The sequence below is a fragment of the Macaca nemestrina genome, chromosome 7 (genome assembly GCF_043159975.1).
Source record: "Macaca nemestrina isolate mMacNem1 chromosome 7, mMacNem.hap1, whole genome shotgun sequence".
Classification (NCBI taxonomy): Eukaryota; Metazoa; Chordata; class Mammalia; order Primates; family Cercopithecidae; genus Macaca; species Macaca nemestrina.
This window is the reverse complement of record NC_092131.1, coordinates 86,180,577-86,208,219: the sequence shown is the minus strand read 5'-3', so window position 1 is coordinate 86,208,219 and position 27,643 is coordinate 86,180,577. Positions and strand designations below refer to the sequence as shown.

The 27,643-nt window shown below is 36.0% G+C and overlaps 1 pseudogene and 1 gene segment (V, D, J or C); one reads left to right on the top strand and one right to left on the bottom strand.

The window, feature by feature from the left end:
• The first annotated feature begins 6,045 nt into the window (after positions 1-6,045).
• LOC139364347 (T cell receptor alpha variable 22-like) lies at positions 6,046-6,822 on the top strand. The segment is given in 2 exon segments: positions 6,046-6,256; positions 6,445-6,822. Coding segments are annotated over 2 exon segments (441 nt in total).
• Positions 6,823-17,724: 10,902 nt separating this feature from the next.
• Positions 17,725-18,996, bottom strand: LOC139364342 (protein DEK pseudogene; annotated as a pseudogene).
• Between the last annotated feature and the right edge of the window lie 8,647 nt (positions 18,997-27,643).

Sequence of the window (27,643 nt, the reverse complement as noted above, 5' to 3'; positions counted from 1 at the left end):
TGTTTGTTGCAGCACTGTTTACAACAGCTAAGATTTGGAAGCAATCTAAGTTTCCATCAACAGATGAATGAATAAATAAAATGTGGTACATATACACAGTGGAGTATTATTCAGCCATAAAAAGGAATGAGATCCTGTCATTTGCAAGAACATAGATGGAATTGTGTTATAGCACACTTATGTGTTAAGTGACATAAGCCAGGCACAGAAAGACAAATATTTCATGTTCTCATTTATTTGTGGGATCTGAAAATCAAAACAATTGAACTCATGGACATAGAGAGTAGAAGGATGGTTACCAGAGGCTGGGAAGAGTAGTGGGGAGATGAGAAGGGAGGTGGGGATGGTTAATGAATACAAAAAATATAGAAAGAATGAGTAAGACCTACTATTTGATAGCACAACAGTGTGACTATAGTCAAAATAATTTAATTGTGCATTTTAAAATAATGTACAATTACACTAAAAGTGTAACTGGATTGTTTGTAACACAAAGGATAAGTGCTTAAGGAGATGAATACCCCATTCTCTGTGATATGATTATTTCATATTGCATGCCTATATCAAAACAGTTCATGTACCCCAAAAATATGTACACCTACTATGTACCCACAAAAATTGAAAATTTAAAAATTTAAAAATAATAAAGTATTATAGAAGTGTGTCAGATAAATAAGTAATAAAATACATAAATTTCTGAATTTTATATTTATGGTATTTGTGTTTTAAAATTTATAGTTTGCTGTGATTTTATTTCTCACTTGAAATTATTTTTGTACCCAATTTTATTCTTATTTTTATGTTATTCTTTTAAAAATCCTTCATCTTATAAGTTTCAGGCTTACAAACATAAATCCTCCTTTGTATATTATCATAAATCTTTGCATTCAACACTAGAAGGGTAGGAAGGATGTGGAGGAAGTTCACAAAAATCGTGAATTTCTCCTTAGCCCTCTATTTGTCCGCTGGAGGGCGTTGTTGCCTACATTGGAAATGGCTTTTCCGTAAAAGATTAGAATAAGCTTCTTCCTTCTCTACAGGTTAAAGAGGTGTCCTTTCTGACTGAGCATTCTTTTAGACAGCGATGTATAAAGAATCTCAGACAACAGAGGCAGGCAAGTTTGTTAGGAGAGCATCTCTTACTAACAGTTTCTACAAGATCCCTAAGAAGAAGAAATCTAAATCCCTGCCATTTCTCCATAGCTTCAACCTGGAATCAAGTTACCCCGTGGTCAGATTGTGTCTGTGGGGAATCTCCTGGAAAGGTGCATGCTGCTCCCTCAGTGCTTGGCTAGATCTCAGTGTGTGTCTTGATGCTTGGGGTATTCCTATTCCCGAGTGGGTATCATTCCATTTTACTCTCTTGTCCACAAATGGAGCATTATCTATTTGACTCTGAATACAGACTTTTTGTGTTAGCTGAGTTCACTGACATAGCATTGGCATTGTAGGAAAAACCAGCGCTCACTGTGACCCAGCCTGACGTTCATGTCGCTGTCTCTGAAGGAGCCCCTCTGGAGCTGAGGTGCAACTATTATTGATCTTCTGTTCCACCACATCTTTTCTGATATGTGCAATACCCCAGCCAAGGACTCCAGCTTCTCCTGAAGTACATATCAGGATATAGCGTTGTTTCAGGAATTAATGGTTTTGAGGTTGAATTTAGGAAGAATGAAAACTCCTTCCTCCTGAGGAAACCCTCAGTCCATTGAACGACACGCTGAGTACTTCTGTGCTGAGTCCCGCATTGCCCAGGACTGCAGTGGGAACTCCATACAAACTACCTGAGACATATAGCTTAAACAACTAAGGATCTCAGCCTCAGTTATTTTCAGGAAGTTGACTTGTTCTGTGAAAGCAAACAGTACAAAGAAAGTAGAATCCTGTCTAGCATTTACTTCCTATGGACATCTTAGGTTTCTTTAATTTATTTTCTTATTTGCCATTTTGCAAAGGAAAGAGCTTGTACCTGATTCTAGAAGAAACTAGACTATAGGATTTGTAACAAGATGGAGGAGGTGATTTGCACCATGTTATTTGAGATACTGATGGACTGAGATAACTTAAGCTTGGTCATGTGGATTGGTATAAGGCAAATCAATGTGCTTTTAGTTATTAATCTCATCTCTCAAGCAATCAGAAACCCAGAATGAGTGTTTATTTCAAGTTGCATTAGCTACAGATTATTTTACCCAGTATGCTGACTTCAGTGAGCTACAGTCCTTTGAGGAAAGAAGCCTCTTTAAAGGACTTCAGCTCACTGATGAAAGTATTGGAGACTGGGAGACTTAATTCAAGCTGACATTTAAGGATGTGTGCAAGGCAATCTTTCCAAAGACAATATAAGTAGAAAGGGAACAAAAGACTTTTTATTTTAATCTGGTGGTCCCCAGCAAAAGGCAATCTAAATTAAACACAACATCATGGCAAAGTTCCATGTGGAATCTTGGGGTTGGTTGTTCTATGGATGACCTGCCCTTTATCAGTTCTACCCAGATTACCTCTCTCCTGTTTTTCTCTCTTTCAACTCAATTTCTCTAATACTTGCTGAGTGTCCAATAACTATTATTGATTCCTTAATCATATTTAATTATCTCTCTACACTATTCCTCATAGTGCCAATTGTAACTATTTGCAATGTTCTTGAGCAGTTACTCCAATGTTGTGCCTGCAGAACTTTTATTTCTACTTCAGTGAAAATACAGGTGTTCTCATTTTTCACCCCCTTTACCTCCAAATCCATCTACAGATAATTAGTATTAATTATGGATTCTGGGGCAAAAGCACCAACAAATTATTTTCATAACTTTTAAAAACAGCTAATTTTCTTTTAAACCATTAGAATAATCTATTAAACCTAAAAAGCAAAATATAAATAATAATTAACAATGGATAGTTTTAATAAAATATATTTAAATAAAATTAGAATTCATTTCTTTTTAAGTTTAATTAGATTACAGTATTTAAAATAAATGCTAGTTTCAACATCCATCTAGTTGATAAAGAAGCTAATCAGTGTTACTCTTTATGCAGATTCAATCTAGGATAAATGTATGCAATTTATAAGTAATGTTGTTTAATATTACAAAGTGTTCCAGCCATCATGAGCAACTATAGTGAATACTATGCTGATTCATGAGTACCTTGAAAAACCACAAATGAGTACATAAGAGATGCAAGAAAACAGATCCTCAACATCCTTGGGAAACAGCATTTCTTTATGTACAAATCTATTGCCTCCATGCTGAGAGGTCAAATGGGGCTAGCTAATTAATTTTTTCCTTCTCTTCCCTGAAACCCTTCCACCCTCGACCCCAATTCCAAATCAGAGTCATATGAAGTCAATTAAGAAGCATGGAACCAAAAAATATAAAAATGAAAAGTGTTAATGCTGCCAAGGACATGGAAAAAAGGGAACCCTTGTACGCTGTTGGTAGGAGTGTAAATTAGTATAGCCACCATGGAGAACAGTACAGAGGTTCTTCAAAAACCTAAAACCTGAGCTACTATAAGATCATATTTACTCATTTTTCTATACCATTCCTCACAGTGCCAATAGTAACTATCTGAAACGTTCTTGAGCAGTTAATCCAATGTTGTGCCTGCAGACCTTTTATTTCTACTTCAGTAAAAATATAGGCGTTCTCATTTTTCATCCCCTTTGCCTCCAAATCCATCTAGAGATAATTATTATTATTTATGGAGTCTGGCGAAAAAACACAAACTATTTTCATATAAACAGAGTCTGCCTCCTATGGCTGCAGCAGCACAACCCACAAATATTTCTAATATTCGAAAAGGACAAAGGTCAAGGTATGTGAAGAGGTCTTTTTCTCAAACCTGAAAAATGGTGTTAGTAGTTTTTTAAGTTACAGAGTGTGTCTGGTCCTGAGTGACAGAGACAGCCTGTGTTCTTCAGTACATTTGTGTGTGTGTGTGTGTGTGTGTGTGTGTGTGTGTGTGTGTGCGATTGAATGGCCCTATAAAATATGAGGCTCTAGGCAGGACTCTTGCCTGAGTCTAAGGGTCATACTGTCCACAACCTTGCTCATCTTCTCTCCTCCTTGTATTTAATACAAAGGGTCATTTTTCAAAGTTGGCCATCTTTGCTTTTGTTGCTTTCCAGTCTTGTCACCTCCACAGAAGGCATGTAGCATCACATCCCCCATCAACTCACATCCTGTAATAGAAGTTTGATGTAATTGTTACTGTCTTGGTGCTCATGTGGTGTTTAAGGATGCTTTTTAAAAATGATATCCTGTAAACCTTTATTACATTCAGAGAGATGTTTGTCTCCTCACTATATCACAAGCTCTCTGAAGGAAAAACTGTATCCAATTCATTTTTTAAAAAAATTTCCAAGGTCTCAAACACTCTTAAATATATTGGCTTAACAATACTGAATCAAACTGGTCAGTTCATATTTTTTCAGTTCATAGGTATGAATTAAATGGATGTTCTAATTACATAAAATTACATTTAAAGTATTTATTTTAATAAAAGCCACCGTGGGGTCTCATGGTCCTGTTTATGGTACTCTCCATTCTGTGGACACTTCTGTTGGTTCAAGTCAACCCACAAGTACAGCCCTAGGAAAAGACAGCTGGGCTGAGCTGTTCATATATGCTGAGGAAGATGTGGTCTTTCTAAGGTTTTAGCACATCAGGAGGCACTATAGGCTTTTCTTAAATTGAGGGATGACTCTGAAGGATCTAGTAGTGAATAATTGTTGAAAGATTTGAGAAATACATTGAGTATAAGGATGGAGGCCAGTAATAGTGAAGAGGGAAGAATAATTATGCGTAAGGACAAACTAAATCATTATCAGCACATAAATATATTTTTGCTGAGTATTCTTTTCAATTATAGCTCTGTCCTCTAAAACAAGATAAATGACATATGAATATTCAATATAATTCAATATAATTCAGGTTATATTTGAAATGCACGTATATATATCTATAATTTTTATATTTATCTTTATCATTATCTTCATCTGTATCTGTCAGAAAATATTCCTGGGTCAAACAGAATCATATACAGCGAAAGGGAAAGTGCACAATTCCAATGAAGGGAATTCAGATTTTTAAAAATTTTTGTTTCCTAAGATTTCCTAAGAAAAAAATATGAACTTTCATTTCACAGGTCCAAAATTATTTCTAAACTGTTGAAAGCCATCTTCTCTTTAGTATTCTTCTGTCCCTTTCCTGTAACTAGAACCCCTTACCCTCAACCAAAAATAAATAAATAAATAAATAAATACATAAATAAATAAATAAATAAAGGAGAGCGAGAGAAAAGGAAGAACACGGAAATAAAAGGTAATGATAGAAAAGGAAGAACATGGAACCGAAAGGTAATGATAGGAGAAAGTGGAAGGAAAAGAGGGAGACCGAAAAAAATAAAGAAAAAAGGATTTACTGGACTGTAAGATGAGCTATAAAGGAAGTTTGTATAAAACAGGAATTAGGAAAATAAAACATGTTGCCCATCCAGGGTAATATGTAGAAAAAAATATTTGAATTTATCTTATTTTTTCTCTCACAATTTACAGTCTTACGAGGGTCATTTCTTATAACAATATTTACCACAATTCTTGATTATTTCAGGAGATTCCTAATCCACATATTTCATATATTCTAATAATAAAAATTATTACATTTATAATACGTAACATGTATGTTCTTATTACTTTACATGACTGGAATGACTTTCACCTAAATTAATTCATTGGTTAATAAAGACTCTTTTGTCAGAACACATTCTCGTTTTGGGGGTTTAAAATGTGGACACTCATTCTGTGATCCTCTCCAGGCTCGAATTAGTATTACAGTTGAGGCACGTTGTCGTTCCGAGGAGGCCCCTCCCTTTCCTTCTCACAGGATCTTTGACATTCTTTACTACATCCAGAATTATTAGAAAACATCCCTCAGGTTATGGAATAATGACCTTTCTTTTTTCCTTTCATTTCACCCCTTTCCACCCCGGTTCTCAGCCAGGTTTAAGCCGGCGAATGGGGCTTCCTGTCACAGAATGCTGTTTAAAAACTCAGTAGCATCTGGGCGTGAGCAGGCTTTGTTGAGTGAAGTTGATTGGTTGCAGGAGCAGCAACAATTCCAGAACCAAGTCATGACACCCAACTCTTCAAGGTTTAGTTAAATATATCTTGTGGTGAAAATGCCCGGAGCAAGAAGGCAAAGCATCATGAAGAGGACATTGGGAGCTCTGCTGGGGCTCTTGAGTGCCCAGGTTTGCTGTAAGTTGGGGCTGTCCAAGGTGGGAATCTGATAGGATTTAGCAGCTGCAGCCTTATTGAAGGGAGGAAGGGAAAGGAGTTAATAAGTCTTGCAATCTTTCTATTCACGCATTCCGTGGGAGCATTTTCAGGGTTCTTCAGATGTTAAGCTGCCCATCACCTATGACTTTTTCTCCATTTCTCACCAGGTGTGATAGGAATACAAGTGGAGCAGAGTCCTCCAGACCTGATTCTCCAGGAGGGAGCCAATTCCACGCTGCGGTGCAATTATTCTGCCACTGTGAATTATTTGCAGTGGTTTCACCAAAACCCTTGGGGACAGCTCATCAACCTGTTTTACATAGCATCAGGGACAAAACAGAATGGAAGATTAAGCGCCACGACTGTCACTAAGGAACGCTACAGCTTATTGCACATTTCCTCTTCCCAGACCACAGACTCAGGCATTTATTTCTGTGCTGTGGAGTCACAGTGCTCCCCAGGCACCTGCAGCCTGTACACAAACCCTCAGCTGGGCTCAGTTCCTCTACCAGCAACAACCACATCATGAGGCCACCACAGCAGCATTTGCACAGCTTAATATTCCTTTTGTACATAGGTAGAGTTTTAACCACAGATCCTTTTTGGCTCTACAGGTTTGAGACTTTGGTCTTTATTTTCCCTTTTCAATACACACCTCCTCCTACCCTATAAATATCGAGCTTGGAAGGAGTAGAGTAGCTGATGAGAGGACAGAATCAAAATAAATATTTAAGTGACGGTATGCAGGACTCCAAAAGAGTAAAGTAAAAAGAATAAAAAAGAAAAGAAACACCATTCCAATAAGCATGTTGTTAGATACATTAGACCACGATCCAGCTTAGCTGCGTGTCTCAAGCACATACAAGTCTCCCTCACTACATTATGTACCAGCAGACAAGGGCAAATATTTACATCCTATCCCAGTAGTGCAACAAAGTAAAACTTCTTTGAATATTAACATATTGATAAACAGCTGTGGAAAAAAGCTTTAAAATGTTATGTTCCACTCAACTATGTCCCATATGTGTTATTCAGGCTTGTTGTATTACCTAGAATATGATCTATCCTGGAAAATATAACCATGCATGCTTGAGAAGAATGTGTTTTCGATCTTGGGTAGATAGATGACTGTTAGGTCTACCTGGCTTTTGTGTTGTTCAAATCTTCTATTTCCTTGTTGGTATTCTATTTGTCCTATCTATTATTGAAAGTGAGATATTGAGTCTTCACTTGTTATTCTTGAATTTTCTGCTTTTCCCTTCAATTTTGTCAGTTTTCATGCATCATTTATTTTGGGGTATGTCATTAGGTTCATATATGTTTATAACTGATATATTCTTAATGGATGCCCTTTTTAACATTATAAACTTTCCCTTTTTGTCTTTAGCAACATTTTTTGGTTTAAAGTATACTTTGTCTAATAATAACGTAGTTACTCTAGTTCTCTTATGGTTGCTGTTAAATGATATATCTTTTCCTATCCTTTTACTTTCAACTTATTTGTATCTTTGTATCTAAAGTATGTCTCTGACAGTGTATAGGGGTGTGTGTGTGTGTGTGTGTGTGTGTGTGTGTATGTAGACATTCTGATAATCTCTGCTTTTTGATTGGATTGTTTAATCCATTAACATTTAATGTTATCGTTGATACAGAATATATCTGGCATTTTAATTTTATTTTCTTTCTGTCTTATGCCTTTTCTGTTCCTCTGTACCTCCTTAACTGCTTTCCTTTGCATTATGTGAATATTTTATAGTATATTATTTTAATTCCTTTATTTTTTTCACTATGCTTTTGCAATTGTTTTCTTGGTGGATGTTTTAGTACTTACAATATATATACATCTAAACTTGTCAGAATTCACTTCAGATTTTATGCTAACTTAATTCCAAATATAGGTCTAGTTCTTATTCCTTTTATTATTGTTGTTCACATTATATGTATATATGTTACAAACAATAGATTATTGTATTTCTTTATATAATTTTTATAATTATTTATTTATATAATTTTATGTTTCATAAGCTGATAAGGAAAAAAGGAAAGCAAATATATGTTGAAACGTTTGTTGTTAACCTTCTTACTTATCATTTCTGGTTCTCTTCATTTGTTCCTGTGCACTTAATCATAGCCAAGAGGTCGAGAAGTGATCATTTGTTCTCGTGGATTCAAGTTGCCATCTGGTGTCATTGTCTTACTCCAATATAGTTTTGCAGTCTGCTTTCCTCCTTTGTTCTTTTATTGTCAAATATATTACATTCCTATAAGTCCAATAATAGAATTATATATGTGTTGTTTTATACAGTAGTTATTTAAATCAGTTAATAGTAGAAAGGGGATAAATATGCAGTCACACCATCTTTTTAGTATGTGTGTGGATGCAAATTACTGTTTGAAGTCCCTTGCTTCCAGCCTGAAGATCTTCCTTTATTATTACTTGAAGGTGGGTCTGCTTACAACAAATTCTCTCACTTTGTATTTATCTAGGAATGTCTTTATGAGATGCTTTTGCTGAATATAGGATCTTGATTGACGGTATATTTCTTTCAGCACTTTGAATATATCTTCTCACTGCCTTCTAGCTCTGTTGTTTTTGTTGAGAAATCAGCTGTTAATGTTATTGAGTTTCTCTCATAAATATTTGTTTTTCTCTTTCTACTTTGAAGATTCTATTTGTCTTTCAACATTTTTGCTATGATGTGTCTGAGTGTGGATCTTTCGCATTCATTTTACTTGGAGTTCACTGAGCTTCTTAGATGAGCAGATTAATGTTTTTTTGAATCTGGGAATTCTCAGCCATTGTTTCTTCAAATTTATTTTTTCCTTTTTCTTTTCTTTTCTTTTTTTTTCTGGTACTCTCACTATGCATATATTGGTGTGCTTAATGATGTATCACATTTCTCTGAGTCCCTGTTTATTTTTCTTTATTCTTTTTTCTGTCTGTTTTTCAGATGGCATAGTCTCTATAGATGTATCTTTAAGTTCACTGATTCCCTGTTCAGGGAGCCCAAACCTACTGTTTGACCTTCCAGTGAATTTTTTATTTGGTTATTGCACTTCTCCAACTCTAAATTTTCTATTTTGTTCCTTTCATAAAACATACTTTTTACCACTATATAGGTATTCTCCGGCTCATAAGAAGTCATCATCATAACTTTTTTACTTCCCTAAGCATGGCTTTATTTCTTTGAGCATATTTAAAACAGCTATTTTGAAATTTTTGTCTGTGAAATCCAACATCTAAGTCATAGAAAAGGCAGTTGCCATTACCCAATTTATTTCTCTTGTGTAAGAATCACACTTTCCTGTTTGGGGCATATCTTATAATTTTTTGTTTTAAACTAGACATTTTAGATAACATATTGTATTAGCTTTCTATGACTGCTCTTATGGGTTGAATTGTGCTTCTCAAAATTCAAGATGAAATCCTAACTCCTAGTACCTCAGAATGTGACCTTATTTGAAAACGGGGTCATTGCAGATGCAATTAGTTAAGATAAAGTCATTAGAATGGACCCTAACTGTGATGGTTAATGTTAGGTGTTATCTTGATTGGACTGAAGGATGCCTAGATCACTGGTAAAGCATTGTTTCTTTACCAGTGAGGGTGTTGCCAGAGGAGATTGACATTTGAGTCAGTGAACTGGGACACTCTTTGCGGGTGGGCACCATCCAATAGGCTGCGCAGCTAGAACAAAGCAGGTAAAAGAAGGTGGGATAACCTTGCTTGCAGAGGCTTCTGGCTGCCTACTTTCTCCCATACTGGAGGCTTCCTTCTGCTTCTCCTGTCCGTGTGTTCCTGGACCAAACTGAGGTTTGGGCTGCTATTTTTTACGGCCGTATAACGAGATGCAGATGAACTGGGGAGAAATCGAGTTTTTATTTCTGTAGTCAGTTACAGGGACATGGCCTGGAAATTATTGCCAGACCAACTCAAAATTACAAAGTTTTTTCAGAGTTTTATATATCTTCTAAGTCTATGTGTAAGTGTGCCTTCATTTAAAGACATCATAAGTGATTACCTTCTTTTAATCTATAACAAAGGTCTGAGTCCTGAAGACCTTCTTTTAGAGCCTCAGTAAGTTTACTTAATCTAAATGGGTTTAGGTGCTGGGGTGATTACCCTTATCTGGTCTTCTGCTAAATCACAGAGGTTTAGGGAGTTCCTTCAGACCTCCAATAAGCTTGTTTGTGGAGCCCTGGGGAGTTTCTTCAGACTCCCAGTAAAACTTGTTTAATCCTAAAGTGGTCCTGTTAAGAATTACTCCATTATTTTGTCATGCTTTAAGGCCCAGGAAAGGCCTAGGCAAAACTCTTGGTGGGCTTTTGCTACATTCCAGCCTTTGTATAAGGGCACTGGCTTTTAATATTTGTATTAACCACTCAGTCAGTGCTGAAACAGTTGTTATGGAGACCTGCCACACTTGGACATCAGACTCCAGGTTCTTTGGCCTGTGGACTCTGGGACTTGCACCAGTGGCTTGCAGGTGGTTCTCGGGCCTTTTGCCACAGACGGAATGCTGCACTGCTGGCTTCTTTGGTTTGAGGCTTTCGAGCTTGGACTGAGCCACTACCAGCTTCTCTTTTCCCCAACTTCCAGATGGCCTATCGTGGAATTTGGCCTTGTAACTATGTGAGCCAATTCACCATAATAAATAAATAAATAAATAAATAAATAAATAAATAAAGTTTATTAGGGAGAATTGGCACACACAATTACAAGGCTAAGTTTTATATGTATGTGTCTGTGTGTATATATGTTCATATATGTATGTATACACACAGATATACACACACACATATACACAGACACACACACACACACATATATCCTACTAGTTCTGGATAACTCTGACCAATACACTAATCTAATATGACTGGTGTCCTCATAAAAAGGGAAAATTTGGAAACACACACACAGAGGGAGAACACCATTTAAAGATGAAGGCAGAGATCAGGGTGGTACTTAAAAAAGCCAAAGAATGCTAAAGATTGCCAGAAAAGCATGAGAAGCTGGGCAAGAGGAATGGAGTAGATTCTCATAGCCCTCACAGACAGTCTCTCAGACTTCCACTCTCCAGAAATGTGAAACGGTAAGTTCCTATTGTTTAAGCCACCTAACCTGTGGTACTTTGTTATAGCTCCAGCAAACTAATAAAGCTGCTGTAACAAATTACTGCAAATTTCGTAGCTTAAAAGCAAACAAATTTATTCTCTTACAGCTCTGCAAGCAAGAAATCTGAAACCAGTTTCACAGGGCTACAGTCCAAGTGTTGGCATGGCTGATTTCTTCTGGAGGCTCTCAGGGAGAATCTGCTTCCTTGCCTTTTCCAGCTTCTGCCATCCACCCGAATTCATGGCTCATGCTCTTTCTCGAATCACTCCAAACTTTTGCTTCCATCATCACATCTCCATTCTCTTTCTGGAGCCACATCTTCCCCTGTTTCCCTCTCATCAGAACACTTGTGATTATATTTAGAGCCCACTCAAATATTCCAAAATAATTTTCCCATCTCAAGATCCTTAATAACGTATTCAAAGACGTTTTTGCCATATAAGGTACCATTTTCAGGTACCAGGCATTAGGGCCTGGTTGTCTTTGGGGATGATTATTCAGGCTATCACATACATTATAGTGACTCTGGATATTGAGTCTACTCCGTCCAGGGCTTGTTCTTGCTTGCTTGTTTATTTAAACAACTTTACTTGACTATTTCAGTTAAGTCCATTTTCCTGCAGGGTGCAGCCTACGATGTTATTCCTCAGAGGACAGTCTTTGGTATGTGCACAGACATCTTGATATGACAGTGATTTCAGCAATATTTTCTTTAACTGTCTTTCTCCCTGATTTTTCTGTTAAGCTACCTGCCTCTGTTTGTATCACACTTAGCCATGAGCCTCCACTAAGGAGATGCTGACTGATTGTTCTATGATTTTCAGTGGCGCCCTGGGGCATACATTTCTCCATAGTCTGGTTCAATTAAATTCAGGCCCCTTTGCAAAGGTAATCTTTGAGGTCAATCTTTGAAGCTTCTTATAACCTCAGGAGGACTCTTCCCAGCTGTCTTTATTCCTGGTTCTCTCTATTAGATTTTTAGCTAGTCATCTGTGGTTTAGATTGTTGCTCTTGTGGAGCTACCAGCCTCCTCTTAATTGCTTACCACAAAAATCTTCATTCATTTCAACAGTACCCTCAGGGCTTGGACTTCCTGATGTTCTGTTCCAAACAGAGTCTTCCTAGGGGAGAGCTCTCTGTTCTTATAACTCCTTCTCTCCCAAACTAGGATTGCCTAGATTGAATAATTTCAGTGGGCTCTGAGGCCAGGACTATCCCTAGTTGCCTGGTACCTGACCACGGGATGCTTAGGGCAGGGGAATAGTGGCTGGAATATAGGAGCCTATTGACAGCCTGATAAAGCAGGTTCTTGGAGTATGGGCTCTATATTGGTTGGTTTGCATTTGAAAGACGTGCTCCAAAGTGAGTCTTTACTATCTCTGGGAGTTAGCCAGAGATGGTAAAGACCCTGAGATGTCAATACATTTGAGTAAAAAGATGTGGTTAATATACCAACACTGTTGGAATATGAGACTTCTCTATGCCTCACTTTACTTTTCATACTCTTGTTCATTAATATTTTTTCTTTACTTATTTAAGGTTAGGTACTCTGACTTTGCCTGTTATATTCCTTTTATGATTAATAATAACTTACCTAAATCTAGTCTTTACTAGAGACAACAATCATCAACTCAGTTCACTCAATTCTCCAAAGCTGACGTCATTACAGCCAATTTGAAAAGTGATCAAAGAGTATGGTACACTAACACTACCAATAGTGATACTGTTTGTAGGCAATCCATAGGTGAAAAAAGTCCTATACAAAAAGTATAATATATGATGGTGATTATTTGTCAAGAAGGAATCCCATTTGAATTCCATTCAAAATGGAATTTTCATTTCATACCTACAGCTCCTGGGATCTGTTTCTGTTTGGGAATCTGTCTCTTCATTGCCAAAACAGAGCCAAGATCAATCCTTCTGTAAGTCTATTTGTTCGGCTATTTTAAGGGCATGACCCCCAACAATCCTCAGTGGACCATACTATTTTACAAAAGTCATAAAACAATGAAACTTTTTCTGAAGAAAACTCCTGAGGGTAGTGACGCCATCCACAGCATTAAACAATTTGCAGTGGTTATCTAAAAGTATTTTCTTACATTAGCTAACATAATAAATATAGTAATATATCCAAAATCTTGGAATCACAGTAAGCCAATTAAAATTTCTTAATCCAAAGGCTCATGTGTAGTAGAATAGTCATATTTTTGTGGGGCCAATCAGGGAACCATCTCCGTCACTGCTAACACTTCATGTTGACTCTACATTAATACTGAAGATGAGTAAAAACAATTTTAGCATAGATAGATAGATAGAAGCATACATACATACATACATAGACGAGACATAGATTAAAAAGCAACTTAGTTGTGTAAGGTAGACTCGGAAAATCATATGGACTTGTTTTTTATAATCAAGTCTGGGAAGTCTTGGATCATGGTTGCAAAGTATCTTACCCTTTCTATAATATTTAATACTTCAGATTTGTTTATTTGTTGCATGGCTCTGTTGGGGTTCTAAATATCACTGTCCCCACAAATGGTTGAACAAGTAATCCAAAGACAAGAATTCAATAAAACTCATGCTTATCAATATACAAACTAAAAATCAAATCTCTACAGGTCAAAACTCTTTGTCGAGAAAATCGACCATAGTGGGGAAGATCTGGACAGTTCTCAAACATCTTTTCTGCAGCTTTGGCTGAATAAAGACCAAAAGGGGATGGGAGGTGGGGAGAGGGGAGGAAAATAAAATTATTCCCATAGATTTAGGAAAAGATCGATTGTTACACAGCCATAATATGTAGCCACCAGAACCGGTTTTATACCTGTTCAACTGATTAACACCTCATCCCAAAGAACATGCTTTTGCAAGCCAGATAATCAATGTCAGCTCCTGGCTTCTGAAAGTCAGCCGTTCAGTGCCCCTGAGTGCCAAGCAATCATCAACAGCCTCACCCTAGTGACTCTGTTTCTGCAGATATTGTTAACTCATTTACACCTCTGAAGTTTGCCAATCCCTGAATTCCATGCTTCCCTCAAAACCAATATAAATCAGCTATCTGCTGTGCTCTGTAAGATTGTGTCTGATTTTCTTAGGTCTCCTTTGCTCTTATTGACAATAATTGCACATGGTGTTTTTATTTCACACATTGAGTAGTGTCAAGTCCTTTCGACAGCTACCGAAGTATATTTTCTTGTGGGACATTTGGACTTGGGCAACTTTTCTTACTACTTTTCTCCAGTGCTCAAAACAAACCTGACATAAAGCATATCTATTCTTGTTTGAAATGAAATTCAGCATCAGCAGAAGTAGTTGAAATGCTATCAGAACTTATAAAATCAACATTTAGTATTATAAGAAAATGAATCTCTCTGCAGATCATTCCAGCCAGAATAGTGATGTTTATTGCTTTGTACATCATTGAAGTCACTGATTCAAAAGTCAGCTATTTCAAAGCAGTTGTGGATTACATTTAGGGTGACTGTGTCCCACATAGCATAGCAACAAGATTCTTCACTGCTATCAAAAATATGCCATTAAAAAAAATCTATACTAGAAATATTTCTTCTTATTTTACATAATATACTAAGTGCTTCCAGCATAAAACTTTTAGGTAATTAATTATGCCTTCATCTAAAAACTGTATATATATTATGGTACTAGAGGACAAAAAAAAGATATTGCAAATACTGAAATAACTCTCTAGTTACTTTGGGCAGCACATTTATCAAAACAGATTTTATCTATTTTGGCAAGTTATTCTCCTCTCTAATTGTAGGAACCATCTCCCAAACAATCTTCCAACATCAGTGGATTTAACTTTAAATATACATACAGGAGATATGTGTATTTATAGAGGATTTTCAAATTTTTCTACACATGGTTTTACTTTCTTATTATTCTTAGCATTATAGCACAGTCAGACTTCCTCTCAATGGATGTATATAAGTACATATGTATGCATAATATATGTCTGTGTATATGTTTTTCCCTGAGAAAAATGCTTTTCACTAAGAACTAACATCTGGCTTGGCTGAAGATTATAGAAGAGCCCCATCTTATAATTATTAATTACGCCCATATGCACATGCTTATCCTGAATAGATCTGCCGATTTCAAGACAAACATTAGTAGCCAAAAGAGTTTCTGCAGATGCTGTATATTTTAGAGTAATGGCATAATGTTCTGACAATGCCAACAATTGACCTATATCTCCATTCACAATGTAATTGCATTACTTTTTTATTTAGAAAAATAATTCAGATCTAGTTTTTTTCACTCTAGATTAGTAAAGCAATCCAATAATTTCATTTTATAAATGTACCTTTTGTTTCCCCTCTCATTCTTTTTATCTTCCTTTTCAGACTGGTTTTCTATTCTGTTCTGGTTTTTAAGATACACACACACACACACACAGACACACACAGAGAGATATACCTTGGAGATAATGTGGGTAGGGTTCCAGATCACCATAATAAAGTGAATATCACAATAAAGTAAGGCATACATTTTTAAAAGTTTCCTGGCACACATAAAGGTTTAAAGCATACTGCAGTCTGTTAAATATGCAATAGCATTATGTATAAAAATGTACATACCTCGACTTAAAAATATTTTATTGCTAACAAATGCTAATTATCATCTGAGGCTTCAGAAAGTTGTTACTTGTTTTGCAAATGTAGGGTCTTGCCTCCATGTTGGTGGCTGATCAGGGTGGTGGTTGCTAGAAGTTGAAATGGTTGTGGCAATTTCTTAAAATAAGACAAAAATGAAGTTGCCACATCAATTGACTCTTACTCTCATGAAAGATTTCCCTGTAGCATGCAATACTGTTTGATAGCATTTTTTTTTTATTTAGATTAATTTTACTGACAAGGTTTATAAGAACAAATTAAATATTTAAAATCGAAGGCCAATTATTAGATCTCCTTTAGTTGCTTATTTTGTTCACTTCTATTTACCTTTCCCTAGTGTCTGAGTAACTATCAAACAAGTCAAACCTGTGAAAATACCTGTTAACATTCAACATATATATTTCTGTTCTATGATGCAAAGATATTTTTCAACACTTAATTGATACATCAAATGTGTCATTCTGTCATAAGCAGCATGTTTTAAAATTCAGATTTAAGAAACTGATTTAAGACAGTAAATTGAAAGACAAAATTAGTCTCATTCAGGAGTGGTCCGTTACGTTGATCATCTAGAATCAACACTGATTAGACAAACTTTAAAAGCCAGAGCCCCAAATCCAGAGAAACATTAAATTTCTTTAATGTAAAAGTATATTATTTTTGAGACACACTTTGTCAGAGATATCCACGATTACTTGTACATTATATTCTGGCATTATAATCTGGTACTTTAATCGTTATCATGAAGGTGGCTAGGTTTCCGGTAAATATCAGTATTTCATATGGGCAAAAGCAGTTAATAAAAATCGGTTCATTTACTATAAGCCAAATGTGCTTGTACTTAATCCCACCCTTTCCCAAAGTTTTTGAAGCTTTGATATGTTGATTTTTGGTCTGTCCTTAATATAAAACGTACCTACAGACACTTTTACAGAGTTAATACTAAAATTACAAATTGATGACACTTTCGAGCAAAGCAGGATAACTGTCTGTTCCTTCAGTGTTCCATCACTGAATTGACTTTCCATGCTCCATCATACTGTCTGACTGAACACTGACATTCCATAGTCTACAACTGTAAAGGTACCTACCTACGTGAGTTTAAAAAGTGGTCTGCACAAAAGAAATAAAAAAACTTTATATACAACGAATTGTTTTTTAAAAATACAAAAATAACATCTGTCACTTTTGTCATGCTAACAATCTGACATATATACACATGCAGGAGAAAAGTTCCAATTCAGTCATCTGGACAACTGTAGCTTGTATATTTTTAATATGATGGACACACTGCTGCTGAATTTTCACACTGACAGAGATGTGTATTCAAAATATTTCATATACTAAATACCCAATCTCTGTGTGTATAAATCCCAGTCATAATAGTTTCTGTTCTACTTGATTAAAAGTATGCCTTAAGCAAGCTAATATTAAGCGCACTAAAAACCACGACAGTTCAAGAATCTATGACCTTATATAAAGAAACCCAAAATGTACAAAATACAACTATAAAAGCAAGGAACAATTAATGCCATGCAAGATTTTAAACTAAAAATGGCATAGAAATGCAATTTAAAATAGCAAACTCAAATTCACATAACACTCAAGATAAAAAGGTCAGCAGTAAGTTCTAATGTTGCTTAACAAGGATTTAGAAAAGGAAATACATTCTCTTTGCTGGTATAATGGTATAAATCAGATCTTTGAATCTATGGGAACGAGTCATCTTCTCTGTCCTCTATCTCAAGAAATTAGCTCTTTTACAGTTGTTTTTATGAAATCTTTCCTTTCAGTTAAATCCTAGGTAGGATAATTTTCATAGACCTTTTTGCAAATCTGTTTCATTGTGACTTCTTCCAAGTTAGCACTGGCCAGTAATTTCTTTATTGTTTCCTTTAATTCTTCATCTGTAGGGGGTTTCTTCAACTTTTTAATTAAAGGTTCATCATCTGAACTATCCTCAGACTCACTTTCTTTTTTGGAACTGTTTTGATTCTTCTTGGTGGTGCTGCTATCTGCCTTCTTAACATTGGCACTTTTCACAGATTTTTTACTTTTAGAAGTAGCTTTCTGTTTAGGTTTTTCTCTTTTGGCTGTCTTTTTTGGTGGCTCCTCTTCACTTTCTTTATCGTCATCATCTGAAGACTCTTCCTTGTTTTTCTTTTCATCTTCATCACTACTAGATTCATCTGACAGAATTTCAGGACATTTGGTTCGCTTAGCCTTCCTTGCCATTCCAGAACTGTTCCGTTCCTTTTTACTGCCTTTGCTAGAAGTTTTTTAAGATTTTGGCAATGGTTTGCCAGAAGGCTTTGGATGCATTAAGAAATTCAAGATCCTCTTCACTAGTTCACTATTTACACCTGATCTCTCCAAACCAAGAACCTCACAGATGCTCTTTAACATGGCATTTCTAAATTTTTTCAACATTTCTTCCTTCTTTTTATACTGGACACTTCCTTTTTCAAACGGAAAGCCACTGAACTGACCCACAGTCTTCTTTAATGAGGACACAGTGCCCGGCCTGTTGTAAAGCAGTTTGTGTAGATTTCTAAGTTCATCGGTTTTCTTCTTACTTAGGAAAAAATGTATCCTCTCAATTTCACAAAGTTTCTGCCCCTTTCCTTGTGCAATTGTAAATGGTTCTCTCTGTAAGGAAGAGACTTGCATTGTCAGCCTCTACTTTCTTCTTTTCCCTCTTGCCTTCCACGATGAGACTCTTTTCTTTTTCCTCCTCTTCCTCCTCGTCGTCGTCCTCGTCTTCTTCCTCCTCGCTCTCCTCTCTGGGACCAGGCATTTCGGGTTCTTTCTCGGATGCGGGCTGGGCGGGGGTTCCCTCTCCCTCCGCAGCAGGGGCCAAGGCGGACATGCTGTGAACCGCGGATCCCGGCCGCCACGGGCCTGGCACGCGAGGGCACGAGGAGGTTCTGGGAGGCGGCGGCGGCCAACGCCGAGGAGAAGGCGCGCGGGCCGCTGTCTGGCGTGACGCTCGCTGCCGCGCGCTCGGCTCCCCAGAATCAACAAGATTTCGTTTGATAGCATTTTACTCAAAGTAGAACTTTTCTCAAAATTGGAGTCAGGATAAAAAGAAGGAGGTTAATGGTTACAAAAATACAGTTAGAAGAAACAAATTCCACTATTTGATAGTACAGTAGGGAAATTATGGTTAACAATAATCTACTGTATATTTCAAAATAACTAGAAGAAGAGAATTGTAATGTTCCCCAAAACAAAGAAAAGAAAAATGTTTCAAATAGTGGATATCCCAATAACCCTGATTTGATCATTACACATTGTATACATGTATCAAATATCACAAATGCCCCCAAATACATACAACTATAATGAATTAATTTCAAAATCTTTTTTTTTTTTTTTCTTTTTGAAATGGAGTTTCGTTCTTGTTGCCCAGGCTGGAGTACAATGGCACAATCTTGGCTCACCGCAGCCTCTGCCTCCTGGGTTCAAGTACAGCCTCCGCCTCCCGGGTTCAAGCGATTCTCCTGCCTCAGGCTCCCGAGTAGCTGAGTTTACGGGCATGCGCCACAACGCCCAGCTAATTTTGTATTTTTAATAGAGACGGGGCTTCTACATGTTGGTCAGGCTGGTCTCAAACTCCAGACCTCAGGTGACCCGCCCACCTCAGCCTCCCAAAGTACTGGGATTACAGGTGTAAGCCACCACGCCCAGTCTAATTTCAAAATCTTTTTAAAACTACTAAGAAAATTTTTTTAAAAAACAAAATTAAAGTTAATCATCTCAAAACCTGACACTGCTTTATCAACTAAGTTTATGTAATAATCTAAATCCTTTGTTGTCATTTCAATAATGTTTACAGCATCTTCATCAGAAGTAGATTCCATCTTAAGAAAGCAATTTCTGTGCTTATCCATAAAAAGCAATTTATCATTTGTTAAAGTTTTATCATGAGATTGTAGCAATTCAGTTACATCTTCAGACTCTACTTCTAATTCTGTTTATCTTGCTATTTTTAACACATCTGCAGTTACTTTCTCCACTAAAGTCTTGAACTTCTTGAAGTCATCCATTTGAGTTGGAATTTTCTTCTTCCAAATTCTGACAACATTGATATTTTGACCTCCTCTTGTGCATCATGAATATTCTTAATGGCATCTAGAGTATGAATCCTTTCCAGAAGGTTTTCAATTTACTTTGCCCAAATCCATTAAAATACAAGCACGTTTTATTTTATTGCAACTATTTCTTGAAAACACTTTTTTAAACCATTGAATTGTCTTGGTATCTTGTTTGAAAATGAATTGAATATGAATTCGTGAATCTATTTCTATTTTGGTTCATTGATCTACAAGTTTTATTTTCACAAATACCAAACTGGTTTGATTATGGTTGTTTATAGTGTCTTGAAATCAGGTAGGGCGAGTCCTTCAATTGTGTTCCCTTTAAAAATTGTTTTAGTTATTCATTAAGGTTTATTTTTGCATTTCCATATAAATTTTAGAATTAGTTGGTCAATTTCTATTAAAAGGCCTGCTAAAATTTTTAGTGATATAGCATTGCACTTATAGAAAATTGGGGGTAGAACTGCCATCTTAAAGCTATTAAATCCTCTAATTCATGACGATGACATATCTATTCTTTTATTAAGGTTCTTTAATTTTTGTCAGTACTATTTTTGGACTTTTCAGTGCAGAGGTCATGGAAATCTTTAAGTAAATAAAAAGACAGGCCATTGACTTGAAGAAACTATTTGAAACATGTAAATGATTCCAAAGTCTTGTGTACAGCATATGCAAAAAGCTCTTACAGCTCAAAGAGAAGAAAGGACCTAAGTTAAGAATTAACAAAATATTTTCGCAGAATCTTCACAACAAAAAGATAAAAATGACCAAGAAGCACACGAAAAGATGCTTTCCATCAGGAGTCAACAAAATATGGCCCATGAGCCAAATTCAGCCATCCACCTACTTTCATAAAGCTTTATTTAAACACAGCGATGCTTGAGTTGTTTTTTTTTAATGTGTTACCAGTGTTACTAATGGCTTCTTTCATGCTGCGATGGCAGAACTGAGTAGTTGCCATTGAGACTGAATCACCTGCAAGGTTTAAGATATTTTCTAATCAACCCTTTATAGAAAAAGTTTACTGACTCTTATGTCATTAATAATCAGGGAAGTGAAAGTTAATACAGTAATAAGATATATAGCCACTATATATAGTGTGTGTGTGTGTGTGTGTGTGTGTGTGTGTATATATATATATATATATATATATATATATATATATATATATGCTCCTATATAGCCACTGTGTTGGCTACAAATGAAAAGATGACTACTATACCAAGTGTTGACAAAGATGAAGTATAATTAACTAAGTTAGATCTATTTAAGGACATATTCTCTTTAGTGTGAAGACTTCTGCCTGATCTGATGTTGCTATTATGCGAGGAAGGAGATCTCATGTAGTGACTCCATCTGACAGCCAATTTCTGCCTCTGAAGGAACCCCAGAGCAGTTGCCGTGTCACTGTTTCAGTAGCCCTGTTCTCTCCTGGTACCTCCAGCATCCCAATCAATTCCTCCAGATCCGCCTGAGACATAACTGACCTCAGCAAGGACAAAATCTCCTTTCATCTGAAGAAATCATTGGCTTAAGAGGAGACTCAGCCACTTATTTCAGTGTTCTGGTAGATGCAGAGGTTGCTGAACAGTTTTAAGAAGCTGTAGGAAATTGTTTGATGGAAACTCCCTATAAGGCCACAAGGGGGCAATGCTTCTTCAAAGAAGATTAACATTTGTCCAAATACACATATTTAGCAAGTAGCCAGAGATTATCCTTTTAAAATCTGGTAAATTATCTCCTAGTCTGTTTCAATTCACGTGTCTGTTTCATTCAATGCCTCTATGCATTTATCCATTCATCTACCTAACTAGTATCTGTATTTATTCCACTCTGACAGAGTGGAAAACATTACTTTGGAAGTCAACACTTTTTTGAATTATACATGTGATCCTTCAAGCCCACATTATCTTCTCTAGTATAACTTTACAATGTTTTCACCCATATACAGCCCAATATCCAGCCACACTAATCTGTGCCTAAAATTCCCTTATCCATTCTTTTTATGGGGAAATCTACATTGATTTGAGGCCCAGTTCAAGCATCTCCCCATCCGTACTCTTGTTTCACTGGGTCCAGAAACAGATTTCATCACTCTTTCCTTCATCACATCATCGAAACACACTGGTGTCTTTGGCAGGTTTCATTGGCTGATACCTGAGTCTTGGGACTAGGTTGACTGAAGACTTGGACTATGTCTCTTTTGTGAATGAAATGAGGCCCAAGTACTGCCTAATTTAGTAGGCACTTAGTATACAGTATATATGTATTGAAGATATTCATATATAAATTAAAAGAAAAGAAAGCACAATAAAACTTTAAACAACTTTTAAAAGTCACGTTAGGGTACTGGGGAAGAAAAGGTTTGGATTCTAGATTGAGGAACGTGGACCATCGTCTCCTATTGGACTGGGATGGTGTTTTCTTTGAGTGGATTTGAGGTGACACCAAATACAAATACAAAAAAATCATTTTTGTGTTTCTGAAAAAAATGTGCTTCTCATGTTATTTTAACTTATATGATTTATAATACAGATCATTCCTATTTTAGGGCTGCTTTAGAATTTATCTTCAATTTCTGCCTGTGTATCCTGCTTGTGTTAACATCAAAAGTTGAATTTATCCTTTGTATTTTCATAGTTGACCCATTTTGAAGTGTGAAGAAAATATCGAATGTTTATTCAAACTCAGGATAAAAGCCACCAAAAATGACTGCATTACTGGATTGTTATAGCTCTATATCTTCTGTATTCTGCAGAATTTCTATCCTCCCTTATCCATTTAAAGATCACAGCTCCTCCAGAACAGATTATTTCAGTATTTGCTAATTTCTTTTTCTAGTTACATTAAAAAATATTTAATTTACTTAATCTATTTAGAACAAATTTGAGGAAAATAAAATTGACTAAATTATATTATATCATTTCTGAGGATCATCTAAAATATGGAATAAATACATCTGAAAAATTGTAATAAAATTTAAGTTCTCTGAGGACAAAGGGACCATATATTCTCTATGTTCTGATTCATGACCCTAGCTTGTAATGGGATATTATGTTCATTGTGTGCCCTCAACACACTTTATTATTATTCACAATAGAAAAGAAGTGCTACTGTACGTGTTAATCTTGTGGTTTCACAGGAGTTCCTCTCTTCCACCATTGTAAAGTAAGGCCCTTTCTATTGACATATCCAGCCATCTTAAAGGTCTGAGGAAAAGTTGAGGGGGCTTGAGAGACAGAAATTCTAAACTGACACTTATCTGTGTGTAAAGAAAGGATTACTGATTCCCAAAGAATATATCTTCAGCAATTCTAAATTTGGACAAAGTGGGGGAAGTGCTTCCTTTCACAGAGATAGCTTTAAGTGAAAGCACTTGTGAAAGGGCGGGGCCTGTTGAAAGAATTCAGTTGAGGGTGAATTTACAGAGTTTCAGCTGGTTGGGAAGACTGGAAGACCACCTGGGCTGTCACTGAGCTCTGGTGCCAGGAGGAATGGACAAGATCTTAGGAGCATCATTTTTAATTCTGTGGCTTCAACTATGCTGTGAGTTATGGAAGAGAAACTCCAGGGTATGTTACTAACTTGGGTGGATGAGAAAATTGGGGTACAGACAAACTCAGGCAGGTAGACACTTTAAGAAGAAAATATTATTTGGGGGGCCTAATGACATTTTGTTATCTCTCTAAGCAGGGGTGAGTGGCCAACAGAAGGAGGAAAGTGACCGGCAGCAGGTGAAACAAAGTCCTCAATCTTTGATAGTCCAGAAAGGAGGGATTTCAATTATAAACTGTGCTTATCAGAACAGTGCATTTGACTACTTTCCATGGTACCGACAATTCCCTGGGAAAGGCCCTGCATTATTGATAGCCATAAGTTCAGCTGCGAGCGAAAAAGAAGAAGGAAGATTCAAAATCTTCTTCAATAAAAGTGCGAAGAACTTCTCATTGCATATCATGGATTCCCAGCCTGGAGACTCAGCCACCTACTTCTGTGCAGCAAGCACACAGTCCTCCCCAGGCATCTGAAGCCTGTACCCAAACCTGCAGTTGAGGCCCCAGCCAAACCCCTCAGTGGAAGCTTCCGTGGGCAGAGATGTAGACTGGTTTTCATCTGCATATGCAAGTGATAAATAAATTTATAAACACTAGTGTGGCAGTATGAGAATGGTGATTAAATAAAAGAAACTAAGCTTAATAAATGACCATCTCTAACAAACTTTTTATTATAGTTAAAGTATTTGAAATTGTTACAAGCATCCAACCAGTTGTGGGGCAACTGGGACTTTTATGCCTTGCTGATGGGATGCAAATCAGTATTATGACGTTGGAAAATCATTCGGCAGTTTCTTATAAATTGCTATTAACATAGCACCAGAAATCCCACTCCTAAGTATTTATCTACAACAAATGAAAATATATCTTCACACGAGGACTTTCGTTTACAGCAGTTTTAACCATAATAGCCCCAAGCTGGAAACAATCCAAATGTCCATTAACTGGGGAATAGAAAAATAAATTGTGGTATATTCCTATAACGAAATACTACAGAACAATAAAATGCAATAAGCTAGTGATACGGATAACACATAATGGATCTCAGAAACTTTATGCTTCGTTGAGTGAATGGTTAAATATACCTTGGTACATATCCACATAATGGAATATGATTCATCAATAAAAAGGCATGAACTATTGATGTATGCAACAACTTCGATGAATCTCAAGGGCATTATGTTGAGTGAACAAAAGTCAATCTCAAAGGTGATATAACGTGTGATTTCACTTATATAACACTATCAATATGTAAAAATTACAGGACAGTGGTTGCCAGGAATTATGGGTGCGGAGTGTTTAATATACAGGGAGTTTGTTTAGGGTGATGGATGGAATAGTTCTATATCCTGATTGTAGTTGTGGTTAGGGAAATCTATACATATGATAAAATGTTGTAAAAGTGTATATCAAAAAAAGAGTGCATATAAAAATGGGTGAAGCAGAATAAGATTTGTAGTTTAATAAATACTATTGTATCAATATCAATTTTCTGGTTTTGATACTAGTACATAATGTTAATGGTATGTAACTATGATTATGTAAAATGTTATCATTAGAGAAAGCTAGGTGAAATGTTCAAGAGAACTCTGCATTATTTCTGTAGCTTCTATGTGAGTCTAAAATTATTTCGAAATAAAAAGTAAGGATGTGGAAAAAAGATTTTTAATAAACATTTATAAATTTTTGGAATATAAAATTTTGGAATGTGGAATTTTGAAACATGGTTGGAACATAAACTGGGCAACCACTTTGGTGGATTTTCATAAAACTACATGCATTTCTACCACTACCCAGTGACATTACATCTAGGCAATTACCCAAGAAAAATAAAAACATGTCAACACAAAGACTTGTACAAAAATGTTCACAGCAGTTTTATTCGTAATAGCCATAAATTTGCGAAAATGTCCATAAACAAGAGACTACATCAATAAATTGTGTCACACACATTCAATATTCATCTGAAATAAAATGCCCTGAACCACTGATACACGCAACAGTACAAACAAGCCTAAATTATATAATGTCCAGCAAAATTGCCAAATACAAAAGGGGACATACTGTTTGACCCAAGTTATGTGAATTTCTAAAGTAGACAAATTAATCCATGGTGAAATAAAGCCAAACAGTGATGACATCTATGAGTGGGAATTATTTGGGTGGGGCACAATGAATTTTCATAAGATAAAGGAAACGAAATGTTCTATTTCATGACAGGGTTGTGGTTGACAAGGCTGTTTGCAATTTTCAAAACTCATCTAACTCCATGCTTATGACTCATTTATTTCACTATATCAATTATACTTCAATTAAAAATAAAGTACAGAAATTAATCAAATAGGAAACAAAAACAAAACAATGAAGGGAAAATCCAATGCTGAATAAATTTGAAGAAATAAAAAAGTTAAATACTTGGTAATGTTGATAATAAGGAAAATAGAAAATAGTTAAAAAATACAGTACACTGAATTCTGGCCCCCAAAGATGTCCATGTCATAATCCCCAGAGTCTATGAATATGCTGCGTTACAGAGTGTATTCGTTTTCTAGGGCTTCAGTAACAAAGTACCATGGACTGGATGGCTTAGAATAACAGAAATGTACTGACTCCTGGTTTTAGTGGCCAAAAGTCTAGAATCAAGGTGTTGCAGAGCCATGCTCCCTCTGGGGCGCTAGGGAAGATTTGTTTCAGACCTCGCTCTGAGTATCTACTAGTAACAAGCACCCCTTAGCTTAGAGATGGTCATGTCCTCCCTGTGTCTCCTCCCATCGTCTTTCCTCTGTGTGTGTCTCTGTCTCTTCATGTGACATTCTTTTCATAAGGGCACCAGTCTTATTGGACTAAGGGCCCACACTACTCCAGTAGGATCTCATTTCAACTTAACTAATGACATCGGCAATAACCCTATTTCCCAAAAAGGTCACATTCTAAGCTTCTAGAGATTAGTACTTCAACATATGAATTTTCTGGGGATACAATTTAACCGAATAACATATAGCAAAAGGAACTTTACATATGTGATTAATTCAAGAACGTTGAAATGAGAAGATTTGGCTTCGGTTATCCAGGCAGACCCAATGTAACCACAGGCATCTCTATAAAAGGGAGGCAGTAGAGTCGGAATGAAAGAAAGCAATGTGATGAGAGAATGAGGACAGCCTCGAAGTTGGAAAAGGCAAAAAAAAAAAAAAAAAAAAAAAAGACATATTATTCCCCATAGCCACCAGAAGGAACTCAAACCCGCTAGTACCTTGATTTTAGCCCAATGAAACTGACTTTGGATTTATGACCTTCAGAATTGCAAAATAATAAATCTGTGTTGTTTTAAGCCACTGAATTTGTGGTAATTTCTTATGGCCATAATAGGAGACTAATAAATACAATAATAGGAGAGATTAAAAAGGAGATATGTCTGGAGATAAAGTAGAAACTAAAAAAAAAAAAAAAAAAAAAATTAGAAAATGTTAAGTACAATTTAAGCCAATAAATTTTAAAACTTTCAAAAGTAGAAATAATTTGAATGAAAAACATATACTACCAAAAGTAACTCAAGAAGAAATAGAAAAACTAAGTAGATTTATAATCATTAAAATTATTTGATAATTGGAAATGAAAATCACTAAAGATTCAGTAATACAAGGGAAATTTTTAACCTGCAGGTGCGCCCACTACAAAATTAAAAACAAGACACATGCTGGATGCATCTGTAAATAATATAACCGGTACAATTTTAGAAATTAAGGTTAGATGGGGAACTCTTACATATAAATAAGAAAACATCCAAAATAAGAAAACATCCAAAATAAGAAGAGACAAGGATATAAAAGGCAATTCAAAAAGAAGAAATAGGAATGGCCACTAAAAATGTAAAACATCAACTTCCACAGAACTCAAGGAAATCAAATTAAAATAAAGTATTGTTTCATTTCTACTAGATCAACAAAATCTAAAATGTC